Source organism: Scyliorhinus torazame, chromosome 1 (genome assembly GCF_047496885.1).
Source record: "Scyliorhinus torazame isolate Kashiwa2021f chromosome 1, sScyTor2.1, whole genome shotgun sequence".
Lineage (NCBI taxonomy): Eukaryota > Metazoa > Chordata > Chondrichthyes > Carcharhiniformes > Scyliorhinidae > Scyliorhinus > Scyliorhinus torazame.
Window position 1 is genome coordinate 315,086,739 of NC_092707.1, and position 24,851 is coordinate 315,111,589.

Genomic DNA, 24,851 nt, shown 5'->3' on the forward strand with positions numbered 1-24,851 from the left:
CTCGAACAGGGTCCGTACGCTCGTGGCCAAGGAGCACAGGGAATGGACCATGTGTGTCTGGGACTGCGCCACATCATCTGTGACTGTGCCACCACTTCTGGTTTGTGTCACATCAGACAGTGACTGCATTATCTTCCTCTGTGACTGGGCCACCTCCCTTTGTGCCTGCGCCACATTGGCCAGCGCCTGGGCAATGCCACCAACATTTTCAGCCATTTAAAAAAAAAATTATTTTAAAAAGAATTTAGAGTACCCAATTCATTTTTTCCAATTAAGGGACAATTTAGCGTGGCCAATCCACCTAGCCTGCACATCTTTGGGTTGTGGGGGCGAAACCCACGCAAACACGGGGAGAATATGCAAACTCCACACGAACAGTGACCCAGAGCCGGGATCGAACCTGGGACCTCGGCGCCGTGAGGCAACAGGGCTAACCCACTGCGCCACCGTGTTGCCCGACATTTCCAGCCATGACCTGCTGTGCCTGGGCCACACTCAGAAGCATTGTTGCAATGTCCAGGTGGTTCTGGCACATGATTGCCTGTGAGACAGCAACCCTGTCCTGGGCCACAGCCAGTGCCTGCACAGAATACCCCAGACCTTAGACATACTGATCCACAGCCACGAACGTCGCTCCCAATGCCTCCACCTTGGACTCCACCAGGTGTTGGCCTGGGTGGCATGCACTGTCAGAACCACCTCCTGCTCCTCCGCGCGGTTGGACTCCTCCAACTGCACCTGCAGGTACTGGATGCTTGCCGACAACCCCTCACGTAGTCCCTGCATCTCCACAATCGGTGGGACTGTCCGTTCCAGGAGCCCGAAACACATCTGGACGGCAGCTAGATCCTTGGGTCGGCCTGTCCTTCGACCGTCTGCCCCCTCGGGTGTTCATACCTCCACCTGCTATACCGGATCAGCTGTGTGGTGAGCACCAGATAGCATTCCAGGAGCCTCTTCAATAAAGTACCCAACCGAGGTATCTTGGATTGATGGAGAGTGTTGGAGACAGCTGTGACGGGAAATCTGTGTCATCCTCCAACTCTAACCCTGGGGTCGTCTGGGTCTCGGGCGGAGGGATGGTGTCCGAGCTGCTATTCCGTCACTGCTTGGCTCACGATGCCTGTAAGACACAAGACAAGACGCAGGATTAGATCACGTGCCATGGGGAACCACATCTAAGGAGGGTCTCACTTCCTCGCCCGCGGCCAAACTCCACCTCGGTGACCTCCCTTTCCTCTGGTCCACCGACCATGTCCAGGGCCCTCTGCTCTATGACAGTGAGGGGCCATCAGTCCGGCTGTCCCCCTCCTGTCTTCTCCTGCTCACGGCTGTTATGTGCGGCCTTCTCCTGGGGGTGGGGGGGCAAACAGAAAACAAGAGCTGTTAGACTGTCCGACGCATGCAGCCCAGGGGGTGGGAAGCTGGTGGCATCAGTGGCCAGTGCACCCAGCCATGGTGGCCGGTATGGGTGCCGGCATGTGGTGCAGGTTGGGGGTTTGGCCGCCCTCTGGATGGGGGTCGGGTTACAGGGGTTGGTGCTGTCTGCCCACCCTGGTTTTGCTGAGGAGGTTGTGTATTTTGTACAGCACTGCTGGCTGGTCAGGATGTTGTTGCTCATTGCGCTGTCGACCTCTGCCACCCACGCCCAGGCAAGGTGAACGGCGGCAGCTGGCATCCTCCTTCGCGGACCGGGGTACAGGATCATCCGACTCTCCTCCACCACGTCCAAGAGGGTCTCCAGCTGGGCATCGGTAAACCTCGGGGCTGCTCTCCTTCCTGACATCTTGTTGGTTGGGATGGTGCTTGTGGGGAGTGAAGTGTGTATATGCGGCTGCAGTTCGTCAGCCTCCCGAGTGTCAATCGCGGAATTGGCAAATCCAGCACCGTTTCTCGTTAGAATCGATTGTGTCCCATGTGGCGCCGGTGGTAGCCCTTTAACAGTAGCAGAATCCGTCCTGGTGCAGCGGCAGATTTATTGTCGTGAAAGTCCACGAATTCTGCGTTGACGTCAACACAGTCTCAGAAACAGTGAATCCCGCCTGAAGTTTTTCCCAACTGTAGCAGCTTTCTCATTATGCCAGATAGCAGAATGAAGATCTGGTGGGAGTTGAGAAGGGGCTTAAGGCAGAAAAATGATCAGTGGTCTCACTGACGTCAGGTGCCCTGTGCCCAGTTGTAGCCGGCTCCATGATGCGGACAATAGTCTCCTTTATGGACCTCAGAATATGCAGGCATTTTTGTGCCCATTGGCTCTGCTCCCTTTGATTGTATGCCAACTTGTTCTGCAACAGAGAGGGCAGAATGTGGCTCTATGATATGCCTGCCATAACTGAATGGCTGGAGGTATGTGGGGCAGTCAGAGGTGAATGTGAGGCTGACAGCACTGATAGGTGTGTATGGGCAAGGTGCCTGTTAGACGCGAGTCCTGAATGCCATGGAATTCTGCTGTGAGTGAAGAGGAGTGTGCATTCAGCAGCATGAGAGACAGGTATTGTGTCATGTAGGGGAGGCGGTGGCATAGTGGTATTGTCGCTGGACCAATAATCCAGAGACCCAGGAAAATGATCCCGGGTACGAATCCCAATGGAATTTAAACTCAACAAAAAAACTCGATTAAAAGTCTAATAATAATGACCATGAAACCATTGTTGATTGTCGTAAAAACCCATCTGGGTCACTAATGTCCTTTAGGGAAGGAAATCGGCCATCCTTAACTGGTCTGGCCTAGATGTGATTCCAGACCCACATAATATGGTTGACTCTTAAATGCCCTCTGAAATGGCTCAGCAAGCCACTCAGTTGTATTCAACCGCTATGAAAACGCAAACAAGGAATGAAACCAGATGGACCTCTCGGCACCGAGTTAGGTAACCTCCTGGCATAGTCATTCTCATAGAATCATACCTTACAGACAATGTCCCAGACACCACTATCACCATTCCTGGGTATGTCCTGTCTCACCTGCAGGGCAGACCCAGCAGAGGTGGCGGCACAGTGGTATACAGTCAGGAGGAAGTTGCCCTGGGAGTCTGGACCCCATGAAGTCTCATGGCTTCAGGTTAAACATGGGCAAGGAAACCTCCTGCTGATTACCACATACTGGCCACCATTAGCTGATGAATCAGTACACCTCCATATTGAACACCACTTGGAGGAAGCACTGAGGATGGCAATGGCGCAGAATATGCTCTGGGTGGGGGACTTCAATATTCATCACCAAGAGAGGCTCACCAGTACCACCATAGACCGAGCTGGCTGGATCCTATAGGTCATAGCTGCGAGACTGAGAATGCAGCAGGTGGTGAGGGAACCAATAAGAGAAAAACATACTTGACCTCATCCGCACCAATCTGCCTGCAAATGCATCTGTCCATGACAGAATCGGTAAGAGTGACCATCACACAGTCCTTGTGGAGACAATGTCCCATCTTCACATTGAGGATACCTTCCATCGTGTTGTGTGGTGCTACCACCGTCCTAAAGGGGATAGACTTAGAACAGATCTGGCAACTCGAGACTGGGCATCCATGAGATCCTGTGGGCCATCAGCAGCAGCAGAATTGTATGTTTTTTAATGTAGAGTACCCAATTATTATTTTCTTTCCCAATTAAGGGGCAATTTAGTGTGGCCAATCCATGTAGCTTGCACATCTTTGGGTTGTGGGGGTGAGACCCATGCAAACACGGGGAGAATGTGCAAACTCCACATGGACAGTGATTTCATAGAATTTACAGCGCAGAAGGAGGCCATTCGGCCCATCGAGTCTGCGTCGGCTCTTGGAACGAGCACCCCACTTAAGCCCACACCTCCCTAACCCCGTAAACCAGTAACCCCACCTTACTAAGGACAATTTAGCGTGGCCAATCCACCTAACCTGCACATCTTTGGACTGTGGGGGGAAACCGGAGCACCCGGAGGAAACCCACGCAGACACGGGTAGAACGTGCAGATTCCGCACAGACAGTGACCCAAGCCGGGAATCGAACCTGGGACCCTGGAGCTGTGAAGCAACTGTGCTAACCACTATGCTACCATGCTCTGGGGTATGGATCAAACCCGGGTCCTCAGCATCGTGCGACAGCAGTTCTAACCATTGTGCCACCGTGCCACCTCAGCAGAATTGCATTCAACCACAATCTGCACCTCATGGCCCTGCATAACCCCCACTCTACCATTACCACCAAGCCAGGGGATCAACCCTGGTTCAATGAAGAGTGCAGGAGAGCACCTGGTGAAGCTACAACACAGGGCAACATGTGTGTCAAAAAGCATAAACAGCATCGACAGAGCAAAGCGATTCCACAATGAAGTTTAGACAAAAGCAGTATGGCCAGACAGAAAGGAGAGCTACAAGCAGAGGAAGAGTAGATTCAGAAAGAATGTTCCCGATGTTGGGGGAGTCCAGAATTAGTGGTCATAGTTTGAGGATAAGGGGTAAACCTTTTAGGACTGAGGTGAGGAGAAATTTCTTCACCCAGAGAGTGGTGAATCTGTGCAATTCACTACCATGGAAAGTAGTTGAGGCCAAATGTTGTGTAATTTCAAGAAGGAATTAGATATAGCTCTTGGGGATCAAGGATATGGGAGGAAGGCAGGATCAGGGTATTGAACTTGATGATTAACCATGATCATAATAAATGATGGAGCAAGCTCGAAGGGCAGAATGGCCTCCTCCTGCTTCTATTTTCTATATATGTTTCTATGTATGAAACCTGAAGGTGAAAGGTGTTGTTGGATAGGACTCCTTACCTACCCTGCATGAATAAAGAACAGCATATTGTGGAACAATGTATTCGCATAATGTCATATTTGTGCAGGGTGTGATGCAAATGCTTGTGATTGTTAAGCCATATCAAAAGGGGCGGCAAGGTAGCATAGTGGTTAGCACTGTTGCTTCACAGAGCCAGGGACCCAGGTTCGATTCCCAGCTTGGGTCACTGCCTGCGCGGAGTCTGCACGTTCTCCGTGTCTGCGTGGATTTCCTCTGGGTGCTCCGGTTTCCTCCCACAAGTCCCGAAAGACGTGCTGTTGGGTGAATTGGACATTCTGAAATCTCCCTCAGTGTACCCGAGCAGGCGCCGGAGTGTGGCGACTAGGGGATTTTCACAGTAACTTCATTGCAGTGATAATGTAAGCCTACTTGTGACACTAATAAAGATTATCATACTTAAAGTTTTACCTTTATCTGGAGTATCATTTGCCTGTTAATTTGCATGTAACTTGTGTTGATTCTGATTCCTATTAAAATAAAAACTACAAAAAGTGGAATCATTTTGGTAATCTCATCATTTGGGGACCATGCAGTAAATTTTGTTTTACTGTTATCCCACAGGGATTGTAACAAAAATACTAACTAATTTCTCCAGGTAATTTAGATTCTTATACCCATAACTTTTCCTTTAACTGGAAGGAAGAATCAAATGGTGATTTTGCTGGTAGGTCATCCATTTGTGAGAGGTTTAGTGTCTTTTGTAAGATTCAAGGCACAAGATGAATTACCACAAATCATTCCACATAAACAAAATATAGCACGTGGTTCTCGTTCAACGGCAACCTGGAATGAAATTAATCCACCATCACTACCATCGGGCATAGTCAGTCACTAAAGTATGAGAATGGACCACAAATATCCAGGTTTAAAAGCTTATTAACAACAACAACAACGCGCTGTAGTGGCCATTTCTGAAACATGGTTAAAAGATGGTCACGACTGGGAGTTAAACATCCAAGGGTATCAGACTATACGAAAGGATAGAATGGACGGTAAGGGCGGTGGTGTAGCTTTGTTGTTTAAGGATGGCATCCGGGCAATCGTAAGGGATGATATTGGTGCTATGGAGGACAAGGTTGAATCAATTTGGGTGGAAATCAGGAATAGTAAGGCGAAAAGGTCACTGATAGGAGTAGTCCATAGGCCACCAAATAGTAACAGGATGGTAGGGCAGGCAATAAGCAAAGAAATGGTACAGCGGTTATCATGGGAGATTTTAATCTGCATATCGATTGGTTTAACCAGGTTGGTAAAGGCAGCCTTGAGGAGGAGTTTATAGAATGTGCCCGGGATAATTTCCTGGAACAGTATGTAATGGAACCTACAAGGGAACAAGCGGTCCTAGATCTGGTCCTGTGTAATGAGGCAGGATTGATTAATGATCTCATAGTTCGGGATCCTCTTGGAAGGAGCGACCACAATATGGTGGAATTTAAAATACAGTTGGAGGATGACAAGGTAAAATCAAACACTAGTGTTTTGTGCTTAAACAAAGGCGATTACAATGGGATGAGAGAAGAACTAGCTAAGGTAGACTGGGAGCAAAGACTTCATGGTGAAGCAGTTGAGGAACAGTGAGCGATCTTTCACAGTGTTCAGAAAAGGTTCATACCGACAAAAAGAAAGACGGTAGAAAGGGGAAAAATCGACCGTGGATATCTAAGGAGGTGAGGGAGAGTATCAAATTGAAGGAAAAAACATACAAAGTGGCAAAAAATTAGTGGGAGACTAGAGGACTGGGAAGTCTTTAGGGGACAACAGAAAGCTACTAAATAAGCCATAAAGAAGAGTAAGGTAGACTATGAAAGTAAACTGGCTCAGAACATAAAAGCAGATAGTAAAAGCTTCTACAAATATATAAGACAAAAAAAGAGTGGCTAAGGTAAATATTGGTCCTTTGGAAGATGAGAAGGGAGATTTAATAATAGGAGACAGGGAAATGGCAGAGGAGTTGAACAGGTTTTTTGGGTCAGTCTTCACAGTGGAGGACACAAATAACATGCCAGTGACTGATGGAAATAAGGATATGATAGGTGAAGGCCTTGAGATGATTGTAATCACTAAGGAGGCAGTATTGGGCAAGCTAATGGGGCTAAAGGTAGACAAGTCTCCTGGCCCTGATGGGATGCATCCCAGAGTGTTAAAAGAGATGGCTAGGGAAATTGTAAACGCACTAGTGATAATTTCGGTTGTAGGGAAAATGCTGGAATCTATCATTAAGGAGGAAATAGCGGGGCACATGGAGGGAAATTGTCCCATTGGGCAGACGCAGCATGGGTTCACAAAGGGTAGGTCGTGTCTGACTAATTTGGTAGAAGTTTTTGAGGACGTTACCAGTGCAGTAGATAACGGGGAGCCAATGGATGTGGTATATCTGGATTTCCAGAAAGCTTTTGACAAGGTGCCACACAAAAGGTTGCTGCATAAACTAAAGATGCATGGCATTGAGGGTAAAGTGGTAGCATGGGTAGAGGATTGGTTAACTAACAGAAAGCAGAGAGTGGGGATAAATGGGTGTTTCTCTGGTTGGCAACCTGTAACTAGTGGGGTCCCTCAAGGATCAGTGTTGGGCCCGCAGTTGTTCACAATTTACATAGACGATTTGGAGTTGGGGACCAAGTGCAATGTGTCAAAGTTTGCAGCCGACACTAAGATGAGTGGTAAAGCAAAAGGTGCAGAGGATACCGGAAGTCTGCAGAAGGATTTGGATAGGTTAGGTGAATGGGCTAGGGTCTGGCAGATAGAATTCAATGTTGCCAAGTGTGAGGCTATCCATTTTGGGAGGAATAACAGCAGAATGGATTATTATTTAAACGGTAAGATGTTAAAACATGCTGCTGTGCAGAGGGACCTGGGTGTGCTGGTGCACGAGTCGCAGAAAGTTGGTGTGCAGGTGCAACAGGTGATTAAGAAGGCTAATCGAGTTTTGTCTTTCATTGCTAGAGGGATGGAGTTCAAGACTAGGGAGGTTATGCTGCAATTGTATAGGGTGTTGGTGAGGCCGCATCTGGAGTATTGTGTTCAGTTTTGGTCTCCTTACCTGAGAAAGGACATATTGGCACTGGAGGGAGTGCAGAGGAGATTCACTAGGTTGATCCCAGAGTTGAGGGGATTAGATTATGACGAGAGGTTGAGTAGACTGGGACTGTACTCATTGGAGTTTAGAAGGATGCGGGGGGATCTTATTGAGACATATAAAATTATGAAGGGAATAGATAGGATAGATGCGGGCAGGTTGTTTCCACTGGTCGGGGAAAGCAGAACTAGGGGGCATAGCCTCAAAATAAGGGGAGGTAGATTTAGGACGGAGTGGAGGAGGAACTTCTTCACCCAAAGGGTTGTGAATCTCTGGAATTCCTTGCCCAGTGAAGTAGTTGAGGCTCCTTCTTTAAACGTTTTTAAGAAAAAGATAGATGCCTTTCTAAAGAATAAAGGGATTCGGGGATATGGTGTACGGGCCGGAGAGTGGAGCTGAGTCCACAAAGATCAGCCATGATCTCATTAAATGGCGGAGCAGGCTCAAGGGGCCAGATGGCCTACTCCTGTTCCTAGTTCTTATGTTATTTATATAACATATTTAATGGAGGAAAATGTCCTAACGCATTACACAGGCATAAGGAGAATTGAATGCGCAGCCAAAAATGAAATAGTAAGAAGTCACCAGAAACATACTCAAAGAGGTATGTTTTAAGTAGAATCTAAAAAATGGAGATGAAGGCATAGAGGCGGAAGGGTCTACTGAGGTAATTTCAGATTATTAGGGTGGTTTGTGCATGGCCACAAATGATGGCATAAAAGAAAAGGGGATATACCAGGGATCAGGGCAGGGGAAAGGAGTGTTTGGGGAAGTGGGACCTGTAGGATTGAAAGAGATTATAAAGATAGAGAAGGTTGAGGTCATAGAGAGATCTAAATACAAGAATATTAATTGTTACATTGGTGAACTCATATAGACTTTTAATAACTTCCACCAACCTTGTCCATGTAGCCCATGTGATCTTCTCAATTAATGCCTGATCCGTTACTTGCTTGCCCGATGGAACCTCGTTTACTTGACGCTTGTAGGCACCTGTGGATACCTGCACAAAGTAAAGTATTTAATACTTTAAATGGAAAATTAAGTGTAATTTTTGATTGATTGAAGATTTTATTTATTAGTAATACATGACATTTCTGCATTGCACTGCTATCCGTTTTAATGGACTGGTATATGGGTGTACTTGGGATATTACTTTGAACAGCGTTTTGTGCATCCCTTTTGTACTATAAGAGTTCCATCAGGAAGGAGCAGTGCTATTTTAGGAAGGTACATGGAAATAGATTCAGAAGTACTTTGGGTGGAAAGAGGGAGAAACTATGATAAGAAACAGAGGATGGGATTTTCCGGTCACTCCCTCTCCGAGACCGGAAATTCCTGACCGAGGTCAATGGACAGTTAAATGGCCCGTCAAATTTTCCATCCAACCCATAATTCCCCTGGTGGGCGGGACTGGAAAATTAACCCCAGAGTATCTAGATCGATATGAACTGTGGAGGGGGAGATTCAGAAAGCAGGGAAACGGTGAAAGCGGCAGTTTTTCTAAAGCAAAAGTATTTTATTTAGCCTGCATAACAATGCAGTCACCAATAACGGAGAACAATAAGTTACATGAGGAAGCACCCTAATTTTAGTCCTCTAATTCCCTGGATTCTAGAAAGGTCCCTACAGATTTAAGGAAGGAGGGAGGCAAAAAGCAGGAAACCATAAGCCAGTTTGTCGAACAACTGTCTTAAGGAAAATACTAGAATCCATTATTAAAGAGGTATGAGATAGACATTTTAAAAATCATTATACAAATCAGACAGAGTCAACTTGAGTTTGTGAAAGAGAAATTGTGAGTGAATAAAAGAAGCCAGTGGAGGTAGTGTATTTGAATTTCCAAAAGGCATTTGATAGGTGCCACATAAAAGATTACTATGCAAGGTAAGAGCTCATAGTGTTGGAAATAGTATATTAGCATGGATAGAGGATTGGCTAACTAACAGGAAACAGAGTTGTGATAAATAGGTCACATTCAGGTTTGCACTTTTATGTGGCACCTATCAAATGCCTTTTGGAAATTCAAATACACTACCTCCACTGGCTTCTTTTATTCACTCACAATTTCTCTTTCACAAACTCAAGTTGACTCTGTCTGATTTGTATAATGATTTTTAAAATGTCTATCGCCCATACAAACCCCATGATGCTCCTACTGATCCGCTTAAAAAAGGCCTGAGGGATCAGGATGGGGAGGCACTGGACTATAAAAAGGAACCTCGGGAGCACCGTCATCTTCACCGACTGTACCCTACCCACCAGGGAGAGTGGCAGCATTTCCCACCATTTAAACTCCTCCTCCATGTGCTCCACCAGCCTCGTCAAGTTGAGCTTGTGTAGGGCGCCCCCAGCTCCTGGCCACCTGGATCCCTAGGTACTGAAAACACCTTTCTGCCCTTTTCAGTGGAAGCTCGTCTATCCCCCTTCCCTGGTCCCCTGGGTGTATCACGAATAGCTCACTCTTCCCCCTGTTGAGCTTATACCCGGAAAAGTCTCCAAACTCCCTGAGGATCTGCATCACCTCCGGCATCCCCCCCACCGGATCCGCCACATACAGTAACAGGTCCCCCCCCGCCCCGCACCAGCCCCCTCCACTTCCTGGACTCCCTCAAAGATATCGCCAAAGGCTCAATTGCCAACGCAAATAACAGGGAGGTTAGGGGGCACCCCTGCCTCGTCCCCGGTACAGCCGAAAGTATTCCGACCTCCTCCGATTTGTGGCCACACTCGCCACCGGGGCTTCGTACAGTAACCTAACCCATCTAACGAACCCCTCCCCGAATCCGAACCTCCTTAACACTTCCCACATGTACCCCCACTCCACTCTATCGAAGGCCTTCTCTGCATCCATAGCCGCCAGTATCTCCACTTACCCCTCTACTGTAGGCACCATGATTACATTTAGGAGCCTCCGCACATGGGTGTTTAGCTGCCTTCCCTTCACGAAACCCGTCTGGTCCTCGTGGATCACCCCCGGGACACAGTCCTCAACACAGTAGCCAACACCTTCGCTAACAGCTTCGCATCCACGCTGAGGAGCGAGATTGGCCTATACGACCCACATTGTAAAGGGTCCTTGTCCCACTTCAAGATCAGCTGGGAAGGACCCCCCTCCCTCGCCTCATTGAAAGTCCGCACAAGTAGTGGGCCCAACAGGTCCATATATTTCCTGTAAAATTCCACCGGGAACCCACCTGGCTCTGGTGCCTTCCCCGCCTGCATACTCCCCAGCCCCTTAGTCAGCTCCTCCAGCCCTACCGGTGCCCCAAGCCCCGCCACCTGCCCCTCCTCTACCCTCGGGAACCTCAGCCGGTCCAGAAAAAGACGCATCCCCCCCTCCTCCGTTGGGGGCTCAGACCTATACAGCCCCTCACAGAAGTCTCTAAATAACCCATTTATTCCCACCGCACTCCGCACCGTGTTCCCCCCTTTATCCTTAACTCCCCCAATCTCCCTCGCTGCCTCCCGCTTCCGAAGCTAGTTTGCCAGCATCCGGCTAGACTTCTCCCCGTACTCATACACCGCCCCTTGCGCTTTCCTCCACTGCACCTCTGCCTTCTTGGTGGTCAACAGGTCGAACTTGGCCTGGAGGCTTTGTCGCTCCTTGAGTAGTTCCTCTTCGGGGACCTCTGCATACCTCCTATCTACCCTTAAAATCTCCCCCACCAATCTCTCCCTCTCTTTCCTCTCCTTCCCCTCCTTGTGGGCCCTAGTGGAGATTAGCTCTCCCCTAATCACCACCTTCAGCGCCTCCCAGACCACGCCTACCTGCACCCAGGTATCTTTCAATGCATCCCCGGATCCGCCCGCTCACCTCCTCATCTGCCAGCAAACCCACCTCCAGGTGCCACAGCGGGCGCTGGTCCCTCTCCTCCCCTAGCTCGAGCTCCACCCAGTGCGGGGCATGGTCTGAGATGGCTATAGCCGAATACTCCGTGTCCTTCACCCTCGGGATCAGCGCCCTGCTCAAAACGAAGAAGTCAATCCGGGAGTAGGCTTTATGGATGTGGGAAAAGAGAATTCTCTGGCCCCCGGCCTAACAAACCTCCATGGGTCCACTCCTCCCATCTGGTCCATAAACCCCCTCAGCACCTTGGCCTCCGCCGGCTTCTGACCCGTCCTGGATCTGGAGCGGTCCAATGCTGGATCCAGTACCGTATTATAGCCCCCCCCCCCCCCCATTATCAAGCTCCCTGCCTCCAGGTCCGGAATCCGGACCAATATGCGCCGCATAAATCCGGCATCGTCCCAATTCGGGCATACACATTCACCAAGTCCACCTGCACCCCCTGCAGCTTACCACTGATCATCACGTACCTACCTCCATTGTCTGCCACGATGCTCAGCGCCTCAAACGACAACCGCTTCCTCACCAAAATCGCCACCACTTGATTCTTTGCGTCCAACCCCGAATGGAAAACCTGCCCTATCCACCCCTTTCTCAGCCTAACCTGGTCTGCCACCATAAAATGCGTCGCCTGGAGCATGACCACATCTGCCCTCAGTCCCTTCAGGTGCGCGAACACACGGGCCCCTCTTGACCGCCCGTTCATGCCTCTCACATTCCAAGTTATCAGCCGGATCAGGGGGCTGCCCGCCCCCCCATCCCTGCCGATTAACCATCTCCCTTCCTAGGCCAGCCACGTGCCCGCACCTCCCGCACTCTCCCTTCCCTCCCGCAGCAGACCCCCGCCCCGACTCTATCTTCAGGCTCCAGCTCCCCTTTCGCCAAAGCAGCAGCAACCCAGTCACCCCCCCAGCTTGGTCCCCCCCTAGCTGCGTTGCTCCTCCCATAGCATTCCCGTACGTCAGCTGACTCCTGCTGACCCCGGCCACTCCCGCCACTCCATCAACCCCCCCAGTGTGAGAATCTCCCCACCCCTCTCCTGCCCATCAGCAACCCCCCCCACCCCGCCCCCTTCCTTCCCTCGCTAGGGAAAAAGCCTGCTCTTTCCACCAAGACGGCACAGCTCCCTTTCACGGCCTGATCCCAGCTCCCCCACCTCGGGCCTCCCTTCTCTCCACCCCCCCCCCCCAAATGGGGCCCCCTCTTCCAACCACCGACCCCCACACTCTCACCAAACCCCCCATACGAACCATTTCACCCTACCCCACCAAGCTCCAAAATAAAAAACAGTACCAAACAGGACAGAACATCCCCCCAAAACACAACAATCACATCAATCCCCTCTCGACATCCCCTCGCAACCGACCCTCAATCCGAGTCCAACTTTTCGGCCTGGATAAAGGTCCACGCCTCCTCCGGTGTCTCTAAGTAGTGGTGGCGGTCCTTGAAAGTGACCCACAGTCGTGCCGGCTGCAACATTCCAAATTTCACCCCCTTCCGATGCAGAGCTGCCTTAGCCCGATTGTACCCGGCCCTCTTCTTGGCCACCTCCGCGCTCCAGTCCTGGTATATCTGGACCTCTGCATTCTCCCACCTGCTGCTCCACTCCTTCTCTGCCCACCTTAGGACACACTCCCTGTCCACGAAGCGGTGGAACCGCACCAGCACCGCCCGCGGTGGCTTGTTGGGCTTGGGCCTCCTCGCCAGGACTCGGTGGGCCCCCTCCAGCTCCAGGGGCCTCGGGAAGGCCCCCCGCACCCATCAACGTGTTCAGCATCGTGACCACGTATGCTCCAACATACGACCCTTCCACTCCCTCCGGGAGACCCAGAATCCGCAGGTTCTTCCTCCTCGACCGATTCTCCACGTCCTCGAACTTCTCCTGCCATTTCTTATGCATCGCCTCGTGCGCCTCTATCTTCACCGCCAGGCCCAAGATCTCGTCCTCGTTCTCCGAGGCCTTTTGTCGCACCTCCCGGATCGCCGCCCCTTGGGCATTCTGGGTCTCGAGCAGCTTGTCTATCGAAGCCTTCATCGGCTCCAACAGCTCTGCCTTCAATTCCGTGAAGCAGCGCTGGAGAAACTGCTGCTGTTCCTGCGACCACTGCGCCACGCTGCCTGGTCTCCACCTGCCGCCATCTTGGTTTTCCTCCCTCGCACTTTTCGCTGCTCCAAAACTACTTTTTTCACCGCTCCACTCCTGGTCCAATCCATACAGTGCCGGGGAAATTATACTGTTACCTTCCCACACTGGGAACTGCCGAACAAATGCCGCTCGGGGCCCGAAAAAGAGCCCAAAAGTCAGTTTCTGGCGGGAGCTGCCGAACGTGCGACTTAGCTCCACATAGCTGCAACCGGAAGTCTTCCCTTTCTGGCATCTTTATGATGCATGTCAAATAATTTTTGTGGGGTGGGACTAGTGATTTTGAAGCTTTTGTAATCTCTGGTTTGAGGAAAGAATTCAGGGCCGGAAGTCAGGCTTCCGGTGCATTTAAATATATTGGACTGGAAATCGGACAGGCTAAGTTAGGGGCAACCTTACGTCAGCAATCTTATTTGGAAAGCATCAGCCGAATAGCAATTAGTCGTGGCCGGGTTTTCACAAAAAGATGCAAGGTTTCAAAGATGGAAAAAGAGCAACTGCAAAGTTTAATTGGGCAACTGAATTGGTTAGGTAGATAGACTAGACCGGACGTGAGTTTTGATGTCTTCAGGTTTCTCCTCATATCACTTAGAGTACAAAAACGAATGACCCCAAAGTGGAAGACATAATAAGAGCAAATAAAGCGTTTGGCCAAACTAAAAATGCAGGAGTGTGTTTTGAGGTCCCCGGTTTTAGGTGACCTTAGGCACTTGAAATTCATAGTTTATAGTGATGCGTCCTATGCAAATCAAGCACAGGAGGTTTTATAATTTTCCTCTTGGGGAACAATGGTAAATGTTGTCCTCTTGTGTGGGAAACAAAGAAAATAAGGAAAGTGGTCGAAAGCACTTTGGCTGCTGAGACGTTAAGCTTTGTAGAGGCGGTGGATATGGCCTTTTATATATCTCAGATATTGACAGAAATGTAACTTTTGGATATTGTTAATGAAGGGTGCCTGATTCTGTGACTTTTTCTTTCTTCCCAAAAAAGAAATTTGGACAAAAAGGGGGAAATTGAGTGTGTTTTTGAGTTTCTTTAAATTTTGTTTTCACCTAATTATTTTTTTCTCCAAGGGGAGACTGTTAAGTAATGGGTTAAGAGACATTGCAATTAGTTGTCTCATTTATGTTAAGTATTATGTAAAGGGGCTTCAGGTGGCCCTCGTGTCAGGTGGTGTGTTGTTAGAGTTTTGTGCAGAGGCTGTGGAAGTGAAATAAATGACGTTTGGTGAAAAGGAACAGGACTTTTGACTCTTCATACAACAGTAACTAAAACGTATAACAAATACACCCATTAAGACATACATCTCTCACTTGAGAGAAAGGTGAAAGAAAATAAGGAGGCGATGTGAGCAATAATGTTATAAGCAATCACTTGTATATATTAATATTTATGAGGCATTAAATATTGAAAAATGATTAATAGCAGAATTATCACTCTAAGTAATATTTATTATGATTGAAGAAACATCCTACCTGAATATGTTTGCTGTCAGCTGAGAAGTCCATTTGAATAACAAAACTAGGAATGTCTTTGCAGTAACCAGTTCTGTTTAAAGTAGGGCCTTGCGTGAGATCATAAAAATCAACAGTATTTTCTGCAGAACCCACAGCCAGGAACATGGAATTGGGGCTAAAACTAAAACAAAAAAGCACAGTAAATATTTAAAATTTGTTTATCGCAACTTAAAAAAAGTATTTTTGTGCCTTTCCTATTGTTATTCAATATCATACTCCATTTCCAAATTTATTTTCTGAATTCCCAATTAGATCCATTGTTCACCAATGACTTGAAAAGAAAAGTGGATGTTGTGTTTTCTGGTTCTCCTAACTTAGAAAAGATCACATTTTAGATTCAAAATGCTGTATCTTCATCAAGTGTATTTCTTACTGCTCTCCAACTGGCTGGTGGACTGATACTCAGCACAAGATTACAGTGCAGCAATGAATGTGGCACCCTAAGATATCATAGAATTGTTACGGTGCAGGAGGCCATTTGGCTCATGTGTGCACCAGCTCTCCAAATGAGCAACTCACCTAGTGCCATTCCCCCACCTTCTCCCCATAACCCTGCACATTCTTCCTTTTCAGATAACAGTCTAGTTCCCTTTTGAATGCTTCAATTGTGCTTGCTTTCGCCATACTCTCAAGCAGTGCATTTCAAACGCTAACCACTCAATGCATAAGGTTTCTCCTCATATCACTTTTGCTTCTTTCACTAATTACTTTAAATCTGTGCCCTCTCATTCTCAATCCTTTTGGGAGCGGGAACAGTTTCTCCCTTTATACTGTTCAGACACCTCATGATTTTGAATGCCTCTATCAAATCCCTTCTTAACCTACTTTACTCTAAGGAAAACAATCCTAACTTCTCCAATCTACATTCATAATTGAAGTTCCTCATCACGAGAACCATTCTCATAAATCTTTCATGCACCCTCTCTAATGCCTTCACATCCTTTCTCAAATGCAGTGTCCAGAACTGAACATATTTCACATAACAATTAGTTCCTAGTTCTTTACGAATAATATAATACAACAGCCATCATGCTTTAAAAAAAAAAGTCTTTATGTCAATAAAACTGTTTCAATCATCAACCTTTTTTCAAGCTAAACAAGGTTGACAACTGGCTTTTATAAATATTAAGTATCCTTTAAAACATGTTTTCTTTTCTCAAAATATTATTCATATATAAAACAGGTGGTGGGATGTTGTGCCTCTATTTTGTAGATCTGGCATTCATCACTCTTAGTGGTGAGTTAGCATGCTACACAGGCAATGTTGTGTGTGTTGCTCCTGGCGTTGTAGCAGTTGTGCTTGATATTGCTTATGTTGTGTCAATTGCTTGTGACATTGACGTTGCACCGCTTGTTTGTTATGCTGTTAATGTTGGCTCTCTAGATAGAGATGTTGCTAGTATTGTTGATTTTCTTTTTTGCGTTTTCAGCTCAATGTAGGTTGAATATGAACTCTGTTCCTTCTCATTTTCATACTGTTTTCGGTCACAATGATCTATGACCTTGGAGTCTCAGCTTCACCAACAACTTTTGCTGGGTACTTGGTTTTCATGATTGGATCCTGTACATGTAAAGTTAATCTTTTCAGCAGCTCAGGCAGGGACTTGACATGTTTGTTGTGTTGACCTCCTTCTCCCTATGCATTAGTGAGTTATCTTTCTTCCTCCTGTTCAGCAATCCCATAAATTATCTGGAGATGAATTGGGTTCCATTGTGTAAGGGTCCTTCTTATTTACTCCCTGTCTATTCCCTTATTTCCTCTTTCTTTTATTTTTGCTGTTACATTTTGATCCATGAATGACTATTGGACATGTGTTTATAAGGCAGGAAGCCTGTATCTTTAATTCAAGCAGGAAGAATCCGGAAGGCTGTGCTGGTTTAAACAAAAGCTGCAGACTGGCTGGCATCAGTGATAGAGAGATGGGTTGGGACTCAGTTTGATTGACTGGCTGGTGGAAAAGAATTAACTCAAGGGGCTGTGCTCTGCCTGGTAATAGGTGATGATTGGATCTGATCTCACTGGAATGCTTTTCAGCACCCTAGGTTTGAGTTTGGTTTCAGTTTTGATTCTGGCAGTCTGGTGACGAGAACCAGCTAACTCTCTCCAGAAAGATTCAGTTAACTATCTCTCCAGGAAAAGCTGTAATAGGTCTGAAACCAAGTGGATGAGCAGGATGTTGGGAATAAGTGTCATTTGATTGTACTGTGAATATTCCACCCACAACTGATGATTGGGACAAACTGAGAGGATGGTAATGGGCTGGGTTGGATGTGACCTGCTTTTTGTGATCAAGAAATACTTGGATAGTATTTTTGCATTGTTTATTTTAAAAATATTTTTATTCAGGCATTTATAAATATATACATAAAACAAAGCCAAAGCCAAGAAAAAGAGCAAACAGGAAGTCACATAACCAATAAATAACACCCCATCACCCCACTCTCCCTGCCATTCCCCTCCATATGCCCATAAGACATAGGAGCAGAATTAGGCTACTCGGCCCGAGACTGCTCCACCATTCAATCATGGCTGATATTTTTCTCATCCCCATTCTCCTGCCTTCTCCCCATAACCCCTGATCCCCTTATTAATCAAGAACCTTTTTATCTTAAAGGCACTCAGTGATTTAGAAATTTCTCCTCATCTCTGTTTTAAAGGATCGTCCCTTTAGTCTGAGATTGTGTCCTCTGCTTCTCGTTTTTCCTACAAGTAGAAACATACTCTCCAAGTCCATTCTATCTAGGCCTCGCAGTATCCTGTAATTTCAATAAGATCCCCCCTCATAGAATCATAGAATTTACAGTGCAGAAGGAGGCCATTCGGCTCATTGAGTCTACACCGGCTCTTGGAAAGAGCGCCCTACCCAAGCCCACACCCCCACCCTATCCCCATAACCCAGTAACCCCACCCAACACTAAAGACAATTTTGGACACTAAGGGCAATTTAGCATGGCCAATCCACCTAACCTGCACATCTTTGGACTGTGGGAGGAAACCGGAGCACCCGGAGGAAACCCACGCACACACGGGGAGAACGTGCAGACTCCGCACAGACATTGACCCAAGCTGGGAATCGAACCTGGGACCTTGGAGCTGTGAAGCAATTGTGCTGCCCAAATCATTCTAAACTCCAACGAGTACAGACCAAGAGTCCTCAACCGTTCCTCATACGACAAGCTCTTCGTTCCAGGGATCATTCTTGTGAACTTCCTCTAGACCCTTTCCGAGGCCAGCACATCCTTCCTTAGACACAGGGCCCAAAGCTGCTCACAAAATGGAGTCTGACCAGAGCCTTATATAGCCCTGGTCTTGTATTCTAGCCCTCTTGACATGCATTCTAATATTGCATTTGCCTTTCTAATTGTTGACTGAACCTGCACATTAACCTTAAGAGAATCTTGAACAAGGACTCCCAAGTCCCTTTGTGCTTCTGATCTCCTAAGCATCTCCCCATTTAGAAAATACTCTATGCCTCCAATTCCCCTTCCAAAGTGCATAACCTCACACTTTTCCACATTGTATTCCATCTGCCACTTCTTTGCCCACTCTCTTAGCCTGTCCAAGTCCTTCTGCAGCCTGCCTGCTTCCTCAATACTACCAGTCCCTCTCCATCCAACCTGCCTCCCCCGTTTTTACCCCCTATAACTCCCCCCGCCCCCCCCAACCCCACAGCTGACATCTTAACTATCTTTCAAGAAGTCAGTAAACGGCTTCCATCTCCGGAAAACCCCACCACAGACCCTCTCAAGGCCAACTTGATCTTTTCCAGCTTCAGGAATTCCGTGAGGTCGCTCAGCCACACCCCTAGTTTTGGTGACCCCGAGTCCCTCCCATCCAACAAGCTCCGTCCCCGGGCTACCAGGGAGGCAAAGGCCAAGATGCCTGCCTCTCTTGCCCCCCTGGACTTCCGACATTCCGATAATCGTCACTTCTGGACTCGGGACAACCTACACCCTCAGTACCTCAGACATAACGTCAGCAAACCCCCGCCAGAATCCCTCCAGTTTCGGACAAGCCCAAAACATGGGGACATGGTTCTCAGGCCCCCCGCACACCGCCCATACCTATCCTCCACCCCCCTCAAAAGAATCTGCTCATTCTGGCCATCGTCATGTGCGCCCTATGGACTACTTTAAATTGAATAAGGCACACAAAGAGGATGGGTCCTCTCTCCTCAGAGCCTCCTCCCATAACCCAGTCTCCACCTCCCTCCCCAACTCTTCCTCCCACTTCCACTTAACTTATCCTATTGGGGCACCCTCCAAGTCCATCAATTCCTTATAAATCTCCGACACCCTACCTTCGCCAACTACTGTTTTCGACACCACCTTGTCCTGCAGCCCCAGGGGCGGCAGGTCGGGAAAGGACGGCGCCTGCTTCCTAACATAATCCTGCACCTGTAAGCACAGAAACCCATTCCCGCTGGGCAGCTCATGCTCCTCTTCCAGTTCCTGTAGGCTCGAGAAATTGCCCCCCGCAAATATGTCCCCAAACTGTTCGATCCCCACCTTCCACCATTCTTGGAACCCTGCGACAAGCCCTCCCTGGGGCAAACCTGTGATTCCTACAGATCGGTGCCCCTTCAACCCCAGATGCTGCTGCCACTGTCCCCACACCCTCAGGGCCGCCACCACCACTGGTCTTGTGGAGTACCTGGCTGGCGAGAACAGCAGAGGCGTTCGTCAACAGTGTCCCTAAGCTAATGTCCTTCAAAGTATCTGCCTCCATCCGCTCCCACACCGACCCCTCCCCCAATACCCACTTCTTAACCATGGCTTTGCTGACCAGTAATAGTTCATTCAATTTGGCAATCCAGCCCGCAACTCCTATTTTACCCGGGGGGGATTTCCCCACACAAACAAACCCCGAAATCAGGGAGTTAACTTTCCTAAAAAAGGCCTTTAGGATAAAAATCAGGAGGTTCTGAAAAACTAATAGGAACCTCGGAAGCACTGTCATTTTCACGGTTTGCACCTGCCCCACACGCACCCCTCGATCCACTTGCAAGACCACCCAGTGTGGTGTGTGGTCAGAAACCACAATTGGCGAGTACCCGAGTTGACCACCCTCGGCAGCAAAGTCTTATCCACCCCAAAGTAATCGATCCATGGGTACACCCTGTGCACATGGGAGAAGCAACATCTTGGCCACATAAAAGCCTGTGTCCGCTCCCTCAATGCCCTCCGGCATCCCCACTATCCTCAGATTCTCCTCCGGGAGCAGTTCTCCAAATCCTCCACATTCTCTTGGAGCCACTTCTGGGTCTCCCTCAGCATCCCAACTTCGGCCACCAATGAGGTACCTGCTCCTTGTGCCCCCCAACCGGCTCCTCCATTTTCTGGATCACTTGGCTCTGTTTCCTGCCTCAGCTGCACACGGTCAATACCCACTTTCAGCGTGTCTACCACCCTTGCCAGGTCCTCCTGATCCTCCCTCCTCTGTTGGCTGAACTTTTTGTTTCGTAATTCAACCAACTGCCCCGTTGGTAGGGCCGACCCTCGATCCGCCGCCATCGTCCCCTTAGTCACACGGAGTTTCTTGCTCCTGCAGTTCCCTTCTTCTGGACCCACTTCTGGTTCGTGGATCCATCCACCGACCTCACCAGTGGAGTATAGCTTTCCTCCACCACCTCTGCACCTTTTTCCTCCAAATCATCCACCCGGCAACTGGGGAAAAGGACCAAAAAAAGCCGCCTCAAGCGGGAGCTGTCAAATGGGCGACCACTGACACCATGGCCGCCACCGGAAGTCCTTCTGCATTGTTGGAGCTGTACTAGAACAGTGTGGCTAAAGCTGCAACTAGCTCTGGGGCACTGCAGGTCTTCTGCATTAGTTGGATTTTGTCGGAGCCTTGCTGCATCAGGTGCTGTTTCTTGGTATCATATGGAGTGAATCTAATTGATTAAAGGTTATCATTTGTGATGGTGAGAACCTCAGGATGATGTTGAGATGTTTGGCATTGTCTAGAACTCTTTGCAGCAGGTTGGTAAAGAGGTAGTTTCGGTGCTGTGCCAGTATTCTGGTGATCACGTGTAATCGGAAGATGGGTTTGTATTCCTGATGATATTTTATTAATTAATTCTGATGTCACTAACAGAATACATGCTTCGAGAATGCTAGTCATTAACTGGATATTTCTACTTTCATGAATGTTGTACCTGACATCGTGGATGGCAGCACTCCGGTCACGTTTTTTACCCCACACTTTCAGAGAATTAACCAGTAGGATAACGAATTCTCCATTCTTCATCCCAATTGCAACCATTTCTCCATCAGGGCTGTAAGCAGCACATTTTGCACCAAAGCCAAGGTTCACTTTGTTTAGCAATTTCTATATTGTGGAAAATTCAGGAGTACAATTTAAAATAGTTTTAAAATGACACAAGACTGATATCATGCTTACATTTGCAAAATTGCAGTTTTAAATTTCAAAATTTGGATTTGATTCTATCCATTATAGGGCGACAACACTGTTGTGAGGTTTTTGCGTATGTTGGGTGTCTTTGTTTAAAATGTTAAAATTATAAATGCCTCAATAAAACATTTTCGGAAAAAAATAAATAGGGCGACACTGGGCTTGATTTTCTTGCAGTCGGGGGCACTCTGTAGAGGTGTGAAAATGATGTCTGGGACTCAATTCCAGGATTCCCAACCCCATTCCGGGATTTCCAACTTTCACCAGTGCCATAGATGGGTGCAGGCTAGTTCGGGCCATGAGCTGCACCCTCTATTGAGCTGGCCCGCTTCATTGTCATGTCCTAGTCCGTTGCAATTTAAGGAGACGGGTCAGCTCAATAGAGGGTGCTGCTCTATAGGACTCAAAGTACATGGAACCTCAGAGATATTGTGAACCATTGTCTTGATGAGGGAATCTTTTGAAAGGAAAGTTCAAAAAATCTTACTCATGCTTTCCCATGCCAAGCTATGCCTCCCACCCACCCTCCATACCCCATACATAATGAGGCTTGGCTGAGAATCCAGATAACCATTAAGGCTTGACTGAGAGCCTAGATAACCATCAGTGTTGAAACAGCTGCACCCCAGGGAAAACATTGCTTGATTGGCAGCTCTGGCTCTCTGCTCTATTCTGTCAAATTCACAAGATAAAGGTATTTCCAAGTTCCTGCAGTTTTTGTTAATTATATTTAAAGGTCTGGATAGTTGACACTTTTATTGGGTAGTAGCAAAAGCAATTTTTATTAATGAATGAATTATTTCTGAAAACCTTTTTTAAACACATTTATTGCCACTTCATTGGTTCTCTGCAGAGCGTATAGTGGGTGAATAGGTATGGAAGTCCCACAACTTGGCAGAAAGGTTATGAGGAGCCATGGAGGGTTGGTAGAGGGATGTGGTTTAGCATTGAAGGTATGAGGGGCCAATAGGGGTGCGGTGGAGGCATGAAGTGGCATGGATGGGGCATGGTAAGCGTGTGGGGGCTGAGGGGGTGTGAGAGGTGAGGGCTAGAGGGCCTTACTGTTCTGATTAACTGTCCCCAAAGCACTGAGACGAGTCTTTTAAACAGCCTGCTCCGAACACTTTTTTCAAAGGCGCAGGTCCAACTCCTGTTGGCACCTGCTCCTCTGAATGAAAATTCTATCCTTGCAGGCACTTCCCCCGGAGGTAAGCGTACCAAACTGGGCACATTTCCCAACTCCCGCTATCCGCCTTGAAGTTGAAAATACAGCCCTCTGTAATTAGTACATTGGAACTCAAAATAAATTACCCCTGTTATTTCCTAAATGTTAAATTGCCAATCTTAGCTGCTAAGTTGAAAAACAGAAAAATTCAGAGGGAGAATAGAATTTCATGTATGGTGGCCTTTTGTAGAACTGTACTGAAAGTAGAGGGAAAGCTAAATGTCTGCTGTCCTCTTTGCATGAATTTGATGCAAGGCATATGAAGACCATAAAGAATCAAAATTATGTAAAATAAGTTATTTCCTTTTGTCCGGCCCCTACACCGAGTTATGCAGTTAACATTCCAACATGTCTTTTATTCTGAAAATCTTTACTTTTGATCAGAATTTTTAAGTGCTGGGTTTGTCCTCTACTGCGGAAAGTGAGGCAGGCAAAACTTATATATGTAGACCATCCAGGCTTTGACCTCATCCAAAATCATAAGAAAAGAAAGTACTGATTTACATAATTGAGACAGGAAGCTTCATCTGTAGGGCTCACAAAGATACCCATTCTGATCAGGGTATGGAAGTCATAATAGTACCCTCCTGCTCCAATAGGGACATTTTTAGGTTCAGGTAAGGCTGAATCCTGATACACACATTACATGTCTTCCTTTTCTTATAGGGAATGGTGGAAAGTCTGAATTCATTAAAGTCAATTGTTGCAGATGCATCAACAGAACACAGTGCTTGCTGGTGCAAGAGTCTGCAGCCTGCCTTCCTTTACTTCAGTCCATCAGATCATGTTTTGTCAACTTCCCCCGTTTCTACTTCCAGGCAAAACCTCCACTGTACCAGCTTATTATCATGTTCTTTGTGTCTCTCTTAAATTTATTTTTATTATGATTCTTCCCACGTTTATTTGCAAAGATCATTACAGCCCTCCAGCCAATTCCTCTTTTCCTTTGAAAATTCTAACAGGGAATCTACTTGATATTTGCTCTCTCCTGTTCTTCTTGCCTCCCCCTCTCTTTATTATGATTCTATTTTGATGCTCGGTTGTCTTTTATTTTTCAGTTGAAATTAAGGGCTGACTCCATGGATGCTGACTGACACAAATTGTGCATTTTCCAGCACTTTCTGTTTATGTTTTTAAAATTAATTACTTTGTCCAGAAAACAATTTAAGATAATTTGATGTGTGTTCAGCATCTATTGTATGACTCAGGCCAGGTGCCATTTTACCTCCAAAATGTTGCCACTGGCAACTGAAATGTATTGGCAGTTTCACACAGCAGGGTATGGTCTTTTTTTTTCTAAAATAAATTTCGAGTACCCAATTCTTTTTTTCCAATGAAGGGGCAATTTAGCATGGCCAATCCACCTAGCCTGCACATCTTTGATATAAAAACACGGGGAGAATGTGCAAACTCCACACAGACAGTGACCCGGGGCCGGGATCGAACCCGGGTCCTCGGTGCCGTGAGGCAGCGGTGCTAACAACTGCGCCACCATGCTGCCCTAGCAGGGTATGGTCAACGAGATATTTCTGTGGAAGGAGCTGACCAGCAGCTTTTGGCTCAGGTAGTGGGATACTAATCGGCAGTCTATTATCTGTTCCATTCTTCTGGATTCAAAGAAGCTTAGGTAAGCTCCTAAGGACTTTGTAGTGCTTAGACAAACTTTATGTATAAGCATGTATATTAGTTGCTGGTCAAGATTGGATCATTTATAAACTGATACAATTTTGTTATTTTTGTACTCAGGAAAGTTCAAGTTAAAAATAATGTTGTTCTGATTTTCAGATACTGGCCAATATTTACTTTTAATAAACTATAATACTAATTTGTTGTGGAAGGACAAGAGTCTG

At 47.3% G+C, this 24,851-nt stretch overlaps 1 protein-coding gene across 2 annotated transcripts in view; it reads right to left on the reverse strand.

Annotated features, from left to right (window-relative positions):
* The window catches only part of LOC140424335 (echinoderm microtubule-associated protein-like 6), a 755,202-nt gene that overhangs the window by 40,094 nt on the left and 690,257 nt on the right, over positions 1 to 24,851 (reverse strand). For both annotated transcript variants that reach the window (XM_072507857.1, XM_072507856.1), the window contains 3 exons: positions 21,520 to 21,692; positions 15,320 to 15,482; positions 8,751 to 8,854 (listed from right to left, as the gene is read on the reverse strand). In XM_072507857.1, coding sequence (XP_072363958.1) covers positions 8,751 to 8,854; positions 15,320 to 15,482; positions 21,520 to 21,692 — 440 coding nt within the window. The remainder of the gene's footprint in view (positions 1 to 8,750; positions 8,855 to 15,319; positions 15,483 to 21,519; positions 21,693 to 24,851) is intronic.